General features: G+C 40.7%; 1 protein-coding gene across 2 annotated transcripts in view; it reads left to right on the top strand.

The window, feature by feature from the left end:
• The first annotated feature begins 925 nt into the window (after window positions 1-925).
• Window positions 926-11198, top strand: part of LOC118321772 (desmoplakin-like) — a 24625-nt gene continuing 14352 nt past the window's right edge. The window contains exons 1-13 of one of the 2 annotated variants that reach the window (XM_035653263.1): window positions 926-1450; window positions 3690-3783; window positions 5161-5282; window positions 5419-5569; window positions 6554-6679; window positions 7650-7709; window positions 7801-7968; window positions 8286-8390; window positions 8524-8619; window positions 9109-9234; window positions 10094-10246; window positions 10450-10604; window positions 10696-10822. In XM_035653263.1, the coding sequence (XP_035509156.1) occupies window positions 1020-1450; window positions 3690-3783; window positions 5161-5282; window positions 5419-5569; window positions 6554-6679; window positions 7650-7709; window positions 7801-7968; window positions 8286-8390; window positions 8524-8619; window positions 9109-9234; window positions 10094-10246; window positions 10450-10604; window positions 10696-10822 (1914 nt within the window). In that variant the 5' untranslated portion in view covers window positions 926-1019. The remainder of the gene's footprint in view (window positions 1451-3689; window positions 3784-5160; window positions 5283-5418; window positions 5570-6553; window positions 6680-7649; window positions 7710-7800; window positions 7969-8285; window positions 8391-8523; window positions 8620-9108; window positions 9235-10093; window positions 10247-10449; window positions 10605-10695; window positions 10823-11198) is intronic. The other variant, XM_035653264.1, reaches the window with a different exon arrangement.

Below are 11198 nucleotides of genomic sequence, written 5' to 3'. Positions count from 1 at the left end.
AACACATTGTATATAATACATAATAAGTGTAAACAATATAAGTGGGACATAAAGCATTAATCGTTAATCAGTCGGCTGTTTTCATAACTGTATCTTTTGTGTATAATAAAATTCAACCAAATTTACTGTCAATTCAACAGCTGTCAAACTTGTTTTTCCTGTGAGTCCCACCCTTTGGCTGGAGGCAAGTGTTTCAGTAGACTAATGGGAGAGTTTTTTCTCAGCAGAAGAGACAGAAAGACGGTGGGTGAGAAGGGCGTGTCGAGGAGAGGCCAGAGATGCACCTTGGCAGCTGTTTTTCTAATTGAAATTGGTTGGTGGATGCATTATCCACAGTTTGCCTCGAAGCTCTTTGACCTTTACAGCTGTCATTTAAAAAAAGTCACGTTGCAGATTTTCAAATATTACACACTATTTTTTAAATGTTCAATACATACATTTTAGCTATACCTGCAAAAAGAAGTTGTGCACACTCATGTCTACTTCTACACTTGTGAGGATGTAATTCCAGTTCCTAACCCAAACCTTAACCTGCATAAAGAACACCAACTTTAACTCTAACATTAACTCAAAAAACACATTTTCACCCTCAAAAAGCACCTCGAAACAACGAGAACCAGACAAAATAATCACAAATATCCCTTTAAAATAATGTTCAGTAGATTTGTCTTTAAGTTCTGAATTTTTAATTTTATTTAAATACCATAACTTTTGAAAAAAATGTCCTCACTTGTCTTAAACTCAAACTTGTCCCCACAAAGCCAGAACAACAGGAGCACAAACACACACTCTGCCTCCAGCTGAGTTTGGAGGGGAGTGGCACGGAGAGAGAAAACGTTTTTTTGGCTCAGCAGGTTGGGGAGGGACAGAGAGGTGTGGTCTCCCGCCTCCAAAAGCTGTCCTCCCCTGCCTGTTGGTTGCAGTCAGCTGGTGGACACAGAGAGAGAGACTCCCTGCTGCACCTCTCCTCCACCCGGTGGCTTCCACAGAGTCACTTTGGCTGCCGTTGCATTGACAGAATGAGCATGTACGGGTCTCAGAAGGCCCTGAACATGAGCCGCAGGGTCGGGTCCAAAGGCGACTTGACCGGCGCGGGGAACTACCATTACGCGCGGAGCGAGGTCGTGCACGGAGACGGTAATGGATACGATCCCTACATGGAAGGATACAACACCTACACCTTTTCAAAGTCCTCCCTAGGCGGAATGCAAGGCGGCATGATGAGCGGCACAGGAGGCGGAATGTCAGGCGGAATGATGAGCAGTAAGGGAGGCGGCATGGTGAGCGGAATGTCAGGCGGAATGGCGAGCGGAATGATGAGCAGTAAGGGAGGCGGCATGGTGAGCGGAATGTCAGGCGGCATGGTGAGCGGAACGTCAGGCGGCATGGTGAGCGGAATGTCAGGCGGCATGGTGAGCGGAACGTCAGGCGGCATGGGAAGCGGAATAAGGTATGCATACATTTTCTGCTCAATTGAACAACTATTTAACCTGCTCGCTGCCACCTGTTGCCTGTCTCTGTGAACCGGGGGGACATATGTTACCCTCTCTGCAGGGAGGGAGAGGATGCATGTCAGTCTAGAAAGCTGTTTGCTATGAAATATTAATCAAGACAACCTGTTTTGTCCCAGTGTTCATTTCGCCTCTGCACACCCTTAGAGTCAGGCATGATAGTCCTGAAGCATTTGCTCTGGCAGTTGCAGCTCAAACAGCCAGTTTACCACAAAAATCCATGATAACTTTTGCAGGGTAATCTGACATAACCTGTTTCATTGACCTTAAGAACAAGTTTTTATGACTTAATGAAGTTGCATTGTCTTTATCAGAAAATTTACAAAGAATGGAGCTAGTTTGCATTCAGTTTGTTTGTTGAGGGAGTTCCCTGAGCTTTTATTACATTAAGATAAGACCCAGTGATAATAAAACAATGCTGCGCTGTAATAAATGTCTCAGTGTCTGAATGATGACTGTGTTTCTGCAGATCTCTTAAATTATAACTCAGCTTCTTCTCTGCACAGCAGCCTCCCTCCCCGGAGAGATGAGTTTGATTTATAGCTCACACTGAACCGATAAGTTCCCGCTGCTGCAACAGCTTAGCACTCACTTGTTCCTGAAACATTTATGTCAGTTTCATTCTTTCCACATTGTCACCCACAGAGGAAATATCTCACTGTGGCACTTTAGGAAAGGCCAGAGAGCGTCTGGCTGACACGATCACAACCTGTTTGACACAAAGTCTCTGCTGCTGCTGCGAGAGGAAACATGTCGCTTAGTTTCTGGGTCCTTTTCATATCTTAGAGTTTCTATTATTAGCAGGTATTTGTGTTGCACTTGTGATTAAAGTGAGTGAAAACAGAGCTGTGAAGGAAGGAAAATCCACAGAATTATTCAGCAGTCATTGGAATTAGACTGATATATCAGTTGATATCGGCTTATAGCAGATATGTCATTATTCTCTGACACGTAGATAATAAATTTGGTGCAAAGGAGATGCAGATTTAGTTTTTCATTGCAGTTGTTTTTGCATCCAGCAGCTTTTTGTGTTGAGATTGTGTGCAGTAGTTTTGGGGAAAGTTTTGCAGATATGTCGTTACCAGCACACATATCAGCTGATAAGTAACAACAAAGGAGCAGTGCAGAAAGAAAGAAAGAAAGAAAGATACGTTTGACTTTCATTATAAACTGTCGCCATTTTACAGTTCGCCCAGAGGCCATTTTTCAAAAATGTTTGTGCATGTCACATTTATGTACATAAATATATCGGCTGATATATTGTTATAATTTGTTATCAATACTCATTTTATAATTTCTTGAGGCGCATCAACTTTGCTATCTGTATTTCTATAAGATTTAAATGTTTACTACTGCATAACTACAACAGATCTGCAACAATCAGTCAATTAATCAATTAGTTGTCAACTATTAAATTAATCGGCAACTATTGTGATAATTGATGATTGTAAGTGATTTTTTAAGAATAAATTTTTAAAAAATAAAAATAAATTCTCTGATTTCAGCTTCTCAAATGTGAATATTTTCTGCTTTCTTTGATCCTCTATGACAGTAAACTAAATATGTTTTGGTTGTGAACAAAACAAGACATTTGATGATGTTGCCTTGGGAGTTGGGAAACATTAAAACTTAATTAAAACTTTTGGGGCATATTATTATTATTTTTTTCGACATCAAATCGATTAGTTGATAAAAAAGATTGACAGATAGTCAGATTGACCCGTTGTCCCATTGCAGAAAACATCCCAAGAAAGTTTCAGCTAAATATAAACTTCTTTAAAGGAAATTATTTGACAGAAAGCGACCCCCAAACCTGAAGTGTTTCCTCGAAGATTTGTAATGCTGGATCTTATACTAGTGTTGTCTCAATCAGTGGTTCCCACAACATAAATCTTAGGGGTCACGAGATGATTGACATGATTGGGTAGAAGAAATTAATCATAGGTCTGATGCACAAAATTATATTATCTTAAAAATATTCAAATGAAAACTGAGCTCAATCAATCATGTGCAAGCAGACATGGCTTCATTTAAAGGGCTAACAAAGTAAAACAGTAATGAACCACTGGTCTAAACTGCCTTATTGTGCTGAATTTGCCTTTAAAACAAATAAAGCAGCTGAAGATTGTTAAAGAATATGAACTGAAGGTGATAATTTTACTCTGCTGCCCCCTGCAGTGGCTCCAACCTCAATGCCATCCACCAGAAGGCCATGATCCTGCAGAGCCAGTGCCAGGAGTACCTGCAGAAAGCCGAATACGCCCTCCAGTCTGTGAGTCATGACTTTTTTTTTTTAACGCTACTTGTTGGCTCTTTTCCTTCAGTAGTACAAATAAAAGCCTGTCTGGGTTGGAGCTCCTTCTGTAGCTTTTTATTTCAAAAGAATAATAATTTAAAAAAAAAGCTTTGTGTTGCAGTTTTACTTCTGCTGGCAAAAAGATGAAAGAATGACAGAAATGTTATAAATTGAGTAACTGGATGAGTAAGCCTGTGAATGTGCGTGACAGGATATATAATAGGAACCAGGGTGATATTGAAAGCACTTTGTTTATCTCTCAGTTGGATCTGTTTTTTTTTTTTTTTGGAGCCAAACCCCCTTGAGCGATATTTCAACTGTGAATGAATCTGCTGATAGTTTTACATTCTCAGCTTCGTGTTGAGCAACTTGTCGTAAATTATTTATTGTTCTGCGAAGTTTTAGCGCTGTGCCAGCCCCCGGGGAAAGCTCTGGCTGAACCCATTATCATTCTGGTTTTCTGGCTTGTTTCTGTAGAGGAGAGAATAGAGGAGGCCCTCTGAATGGACCTCCTAAATATCAATCACTGGGTCGGTCCTGAATGCCAGGAAGACCAAGCTTATGGTTCTTGGATTTACGAAAAAGGGTTTTGAGCTGAACGTTTTTTCTGAGGGGCAACGCATTGAACAGGTTTCAGTTAATAAACTTCTAGGTGTTTATTCAGATAATTGTTTACCATGGACTCCAGACATCAGCCACTTATCCAAAAAGACCCCTAGTTCAGCGTGGATGATCCGGCAGATAGCTTCCTATTTGCCTATGGAGGTACTGAAACCTAAGCCTTAATTGGCAGTCAGGTCAACTATTGCCCTGCCTTTCTGGGCAATACGGCTGCTGGCGATATAGGCAGGCTCCAGAGAGCACAGAATCAGGCAGCTATGATACTAACTACATAAGACTCTATGGTGGTTGACTGTGAATGATACCATTGACAAAAGCCTCCTGTGTTTATGTTTTAATGTACAGTATAAGAAGAAACTGAGAGCCATTTATAACCGACTTACATCGATGTAATGTTTATTTGTATTGCGAAAACAAAATACCTAGTAAAATTACCTAATCAGGAATGTTTCTGTAACTTACTAACTAAGTTATTGCCACTTAAAAATACTAATAAAAGCTGCTTAACTTACAAAATTGAGTTTGTGTTACCTACAATTAATCCATTTCAATAATTGTTAAAATGTTAAAATAACCCATCGTATTACAATGTTTTAAAAAAGTCACAAACATTGTGCAGGATATTTGATTTTTGAATCTTTTCCACAGAAAAACTATATGTATACTTTGTGTTTCTCTTTCTGCACAGTATTTTTGTTACACCTCTCTGAATGTTTTGTTTATGCCGTGCAGGGTAGTGCCCCGGGCGAGGCAGAGCACTTCATGGGGATGGCTAAAGAGACTATCAACCAGATGAAGGGCTGCGCGATGGACCTGAGACAAATGGGACAGCCCAATGACAACGTAGTCAGGACGTGAGAAAGACTTCTCTTTTTCTTTCTTTCTTCCTCTTCTGATTTCCCCTTCTTAAAATATCCTGTCTGTAACTGGTATGGTTTACGTACACACACAAGCCTTGCCATTGTCTTTTCTCTCTTCCCTAATCTGTAGTTTGGAGATTTGTAAAGACCAGCTGAAGGGGGTCCACATGGCCATCACAGGCACCATGCACAGGAGGAGGAGCACCAGAGGGAGCTCCGGAGGCTGGGAGGAGCCTGGAAGGAGCTACGAAGATGCTATGGGCTGGATTGCACAGCACAAGGTGCACACACATACACACAACTGCGTGCCTTCAACCGCAGATTCCTCTCTCTCAAGGTCTTAAATCACAGTTGAAAGTACAAGAGCACACACCCAAACACTGAGAGACTCAACGTTACATAATGTAACAGTGAAGTTGATGTACACAGATTTAAAGGAGGATTTAGTCGCATCTAGTGGTGAAGTTGCAGATTGCAACTAACTGAACACCACCTCCAGAATATCTCTTAACAATCTTTTAGATTTTCTGATATTTTTAATCAAAGAAATTGGTCTCATTTTCTCATTTTTGAGGTGGCTGTGGCTCAGGTGGTAGTAATCTAGTAATTGTGTCCTTAGACACTGAATTGCTCCCAATGCCAGCTCTGTGCAGTTGGAAATACCTCTCTTTATAGTCTCTTTTCAAGCTTTTTCAAGGTCATTCAGATTCAGAAGCTAGATTTTATGTTGCTTTAAGAAAGAGGAGTCGACAGTGCCAGGGAACCGACTGACAGATCTCATTAAACCAGAATGCTCTGCACACAATCTTTACACAGTTCAGACTTGAAAGCATTCCTCAGCTATGTGTTGTCAGAGACACTGGTTTAAAGTGGTGATGCTCAGCAACTATGTCTGACATTAAGAACAATTACTTTTAAGAGGATTGCAATGAAAAAAAGAACACACAAGAAGACACACACACACACACACACACACAGTTCCTGGGAGGTACTGCAGGGAAATAGAAATGAAAAGAAGGTTTTGTTTTGTCTTTAATTCTCAGGCCAGTTTTCTTCTGGTAGATTCCAGAGATGCTTTCAGTAAAGAGGGCCATAAATCTAACTTGTTTCTCTGCCACCACCTGCTGGTGACGTTAAATGTGTGTTTCAGAGGAGAGTTGTGAGTCAGTTGTTTTTCTGTCTGTCTGAAAACAGCTGCACTGATACTAGCGCTAGTATGCTGATCATTAAAATACGTGTTTCTGTGTGTGTGTCTGGTGTTTCAGCGTCTGATTGAAACGGCTTCCTGGGGAGATGATGCTGCAGCCATCCAGCAGCAGCTCATCAACCACCAGAAGTTTCACAGCTCCATCCAGAGGAGCCACGAGGTGGACCGAGCCAGAGACGACCTGGTGGGTTCTCACCGCTCTGTCGGACGCCGTGGGCTAGCATGCATAGTGTCATTATTGCTGTGATGAAAAGAATAAGCAGAAGCACCAATAATCTGTTCCTTGTTTGCATTTGTCGCAATTTGATTTAAATACCTGCTTTTTTTAGACAAACTTAAACAACAAATAGAGTACAGTCCCCAAGCATGCACAAACCTCTACATTTATTTATAATGCTGGAGAAAATGTTAACAGCTTGTAAATGTGGACCTGGATCCATAAACCACTTGGATACATGAAGACAGACATGGGATGGACATGAGCCAGGAAGTGCAGCAGTTTAAAAAATATGGACCAAAACCCCTCATCACTTTCTCATAACTTTCCTCCAGATTTCTTTGAAATCTCTCAACAGGAGCGATTCTCCAAAGGGGCATAATATAAACTTAACATCAACTAGCATGAATAAAACATTACCTCCTTGCTGGAGGTTTGACTGTTTGGCACATGCTGTTGGATCAAGACTGGAGGGTCCGCCAAAATGAAAATTTAAATGCTATTAGATTAAAAAATGTCATTTGTTAATTGAGGGCTTTTGAAAATTTCTTTTAGATTATTTGGGGGGATTTTATTGCCTTTATTTGATAGATCCTTAGTACATGGGATCTACCAGATCAACTACCAGGCGCCCTGAAAATAATGGTTTTAGTTTCTGAGTACTGAAAGTCTATACTCAAATACAGTTGCTCCCACAAAAAATTATACCTAGTTAATAAATTAAATTATTAATAAGTACAGTTTTTAAAAAAGGAACATGAAAAGTTTCATGTGCGTTACCTGTAGTAGTAGTTACTAAACACCCCCAATAAAATATTAAATGTATATGTCAGATATTTTAAAATGGTATGTAAATTAAAGGAAAGTTATTCATAAATACAGGTTTTTTCTGTATTTTTCTTGAGAGTCTCTCACCAGTTTGATTCTCTTCCCTTAGACAAAGAAAGGAGACAAAGGAAATCTTTATGCTCTGGAGCAGGAATGGGACAGTTTGCAGGTAAAAGAAAGACAAATACTGCATTAGCTCATCATTACTGGAGTTAAATTGTTGCTTGTGTGTTTAAACTTGCTTCCTTCTCCCGTGCCAGCAAATGTCGTTCGGTCGGACCAAGCAGCTGCAGGACCTCCAGCAGATCATCCAGGAAATGTCCCAGGAGATCATGTGGGTCAACGGCAAGGAGGAGGAGGAGCTGATGTTCGACTGGGGAGACAAAAACATCGACCAATACATCCCACGGAAGCAGGAGAGCTACTCGGTTAGTAAAAGGTTCACTTAGGTCCAGGAGATAATTGGGTTCATTTTGACACCTCAGAAATCCATGTCTAATTGAACTTTTTTAAGAACTTCATTGTAGTCGATTAACATTCTTGGCAATCCTTTGAGTCTAAATTACACTAATGCCTTCCTATGAAGTTAATCTGCGTCTCATAAGGGAGCAATCATCTGTGATAGATTAGATTGTGGCAGCTGCAGTCAGTCATCCACTTACAGCAAATCCACAGACTGTTCCTCCAGCTGCATACTCGTGTTTTTGTGTCCCCTGTGATTACTGAACCTCTTTTTACATAACAGAAACTGATGAGTGCCCTCGAGGACAAAGAGAAGGACCTGAATAAACTGAAAACCAAAGTGGATACCCTCCTGAAGAACAACCATCCGGCTTCAGACAAGATCGAGGTGTGCATCCATTCGTCATGTTTATCTGTGTAGAAATCTCAGACTGACACTCTGTATTTATGTGTGCATTTATAAGTTTGCAAGTGAGAGCCTTAGCTCATATTTTTTTCTGTGTTGGTGCATTTTTTTTCAGGCTTACAAGGACACTCTGCAGACTCAGTGGAGTTGGCTCCTTCAAATTACCAAATGCATTGATGTTCATCTGAAGGAGAATGCAGCTTACAACCAGGTACAAAACATAAAACTACAGCTGCTCTAATAAATATTTTTACATTAACAATTTAGGAATTGACAATGTGTAATGTAAAGGGCAATAGCCATAGTAACAAACCATAACAGGATATGAGAGTACATTACCTTTTCGAATGTTCTAGCATAACGCAGCCACAATGTGTAGCATTTAAAGAAAAGTTAAATTTGTTGCGCCCCTGGTGGTATTTAAAAAGGCACTTTGGCAGACAATGCGCAAATCAGCTTTCACCTTGACTCCTCACATTAAAATTCAACCCAGAGGGGCATTAATTGATGCAAAGGTGATTAATCAGTCACTGTCATGTGCTGAACTGAATGTGTGAGTGCATTCATTTTTGTGATACTTAATTTGATGAGTAAAGCGAGCCCCCTTCACTGAATAACACAGCAGGAAAGCCCCTATTGTCTGCCTAGTTATCTGTTTTATATATCTCAGACTGACGTAGCATTGTGTGTTTATCAATAGTTCTTCAAGGAGGCCAATGAGACGTACAGCAACCTGCAGAAGGAGCATGAGACGGTCCGTAAGAAGTTCACCTGCGACAAGAACACTTCACTGGAGGAGCTGCTGGAGCTGCTCAGGGGACTGGAGGTACAGCTGGGCTTCATTAAAGGGCCTGAAAGTGTCATAGTACTGAGTTTAAACATGGATACCTTCCATTGACAGTAAACAATTAGTGGACAAAGCTTCTGGGTCTGTGAAGTGAGTCCAACGTGAAAGTAGCTTAAAGCTGCATTCTTTCTAATAGCAATTTTATTACCCGACTTCTCAGTTGATTTATGAGCTAAAATCTAAATTTAAAACACTTTATGGTCTCAGTCTCTAGTTTCAGTCTTCTTCCATACAGCATAATTCATTTAGTAAATGATGGTCCCATTTAAAATAAAATAGACCATAAAGCAGGGTATATTTTAGGACGGGGCTACCTTGTGATTGACAGCTCATTCTCAGTGAGTCCATCAAGCACCGCACCAAACTCAGATCAAACTGTCAGATTCGGCAGTGCTAATCAAATATGAATCCAGATTTTGTTCCTGCGTTGTCTATACCATCATAAACTCATTGCAGAAACATACCTAATGTACTGTTGGTCTGTAATACGAGAATGTGTGCGACCAGGCCCACAGACGGGTTGAAACTGAGCGCAGCAAACCTGAAGGGCTGCCCTCTCTAAATTGATTAATCAGCATATCTGTCACTGTCTTGGGCAATTCATATTTTTTAATTCCTCATATAATGTCAGACTGGCTGAATCTGTTCCTTTATAAGTTGGTCTTTTCATCGCCGTAAGCTGTTTTATCCTGTTTCGCTTCTTCCTTCAAGCCATTTTTTGTGTGTGTTTAAATGGATTTTTCCTTTTATCACATCAGAACTGCTGCAGTTTGTAGTTATTATTATTGATCTGTGTTATTATTATTATTGATCTTGGGTTGTTTTTTATTATCCCCAGAGGGAGAAGGAGAAGATTAAGGAAAACAAGAGGCAGGTTAGCCATCTGGTCAACCGGTCCAAGAGCATTGTGAGGCTGAAACCCAGAAACCCTGAGGAGAAGAGCGGCAGCACCGTCATCGTCAAAGCCCTGTGTGACTTCAAACAAGACCACGTCAGTTTTTTAATCATCAGTTCACAGTTTCACACATACCACATACACATACATGACTCCACCACAGACTCTCACATGTTCACACAGTTGGTAATTAAATAGGATCAAGCTTCCAATGTGTTAAATCTTCACATTAATTCAGCTGGAGCCAGATTTGATTCTGTTTGTGTATTTATAAAATTCATTTTCTTTGGGCTCCGCAGAAGGTGATCCTTAAGGGTAATGAGGCGATCCTGAAGGACAACAGTCAGCGCAGTAAGTGGGACATTACAGGCCCAGGAGGACTGGATATGACGGTGCCCTCTGTGTGCCTCATCGTGCCGCCTCCCAACCCACTCAGCATCAGTCTCGCCAACAAGTAAGGCGCAAAACGATGTTTGTTTCGGGTCCTGACACATGAGGATGAATCCTTGCCGTTGGTTTAAACTCCATCTCCCTGTTGTCCGAAGGAACGAGCAGTACTACGAGGCCATCCTGTCAATCTGGAATCAGCTGTACATCAACGTTAAGAGTCTCATTGCCTGGCAGTACTGCCTCCTGGATATCAAACACATCAACTCCCTCACCATCTCCATGGTAAGCGATGAATAAACTCTCTGAAGTCGGGCTCTGTTCGCTTAGATTCAATAATATTTTTATTTACTTAGAGGATTATGTGCCGGACTATACAGCAGCCATTTTAGTAACTTTCCATTTCATCATTTTCCATATTGATTTTATAAATTCCAAACTCCAAACTAAAAACATCACTTTCACACCATCATCGCTCCACTCTGCACAATCAAAAAATATCCAACAGAATGGACATTATCCAAATATTATTATTAGTGTTTTAAATGCATTTACTCACCTTTCACTTCCAGTTTTGGTTTCTGATGTTGTTAACTCAAACATTGTGTGTGTGTGTGTGTGTGTGTGTGTGTGTGTGTGGTGTCTGTGTGTGTGTGTGTCT

This window comes from Morone saxatilis, unplaced genomic scaffold, assembly GCF_004916995.1.
Source record: "Morone saxatilis isolate NCDOM2014 unplaced genomic scaffold, NCSU_SB_2.0 Contig12, whole genome shotgun sequence".
Classification (NCBI taxonomy): Eukaryota; Metazoa; Chordata; class Actinopteri; family Moronidae; genus Morone; species Morone saxatilis.
Note: the sequence above shows the minus strand (reverse complement) of the source record. Positions and strands in the feature narration are given on the sequence as shown.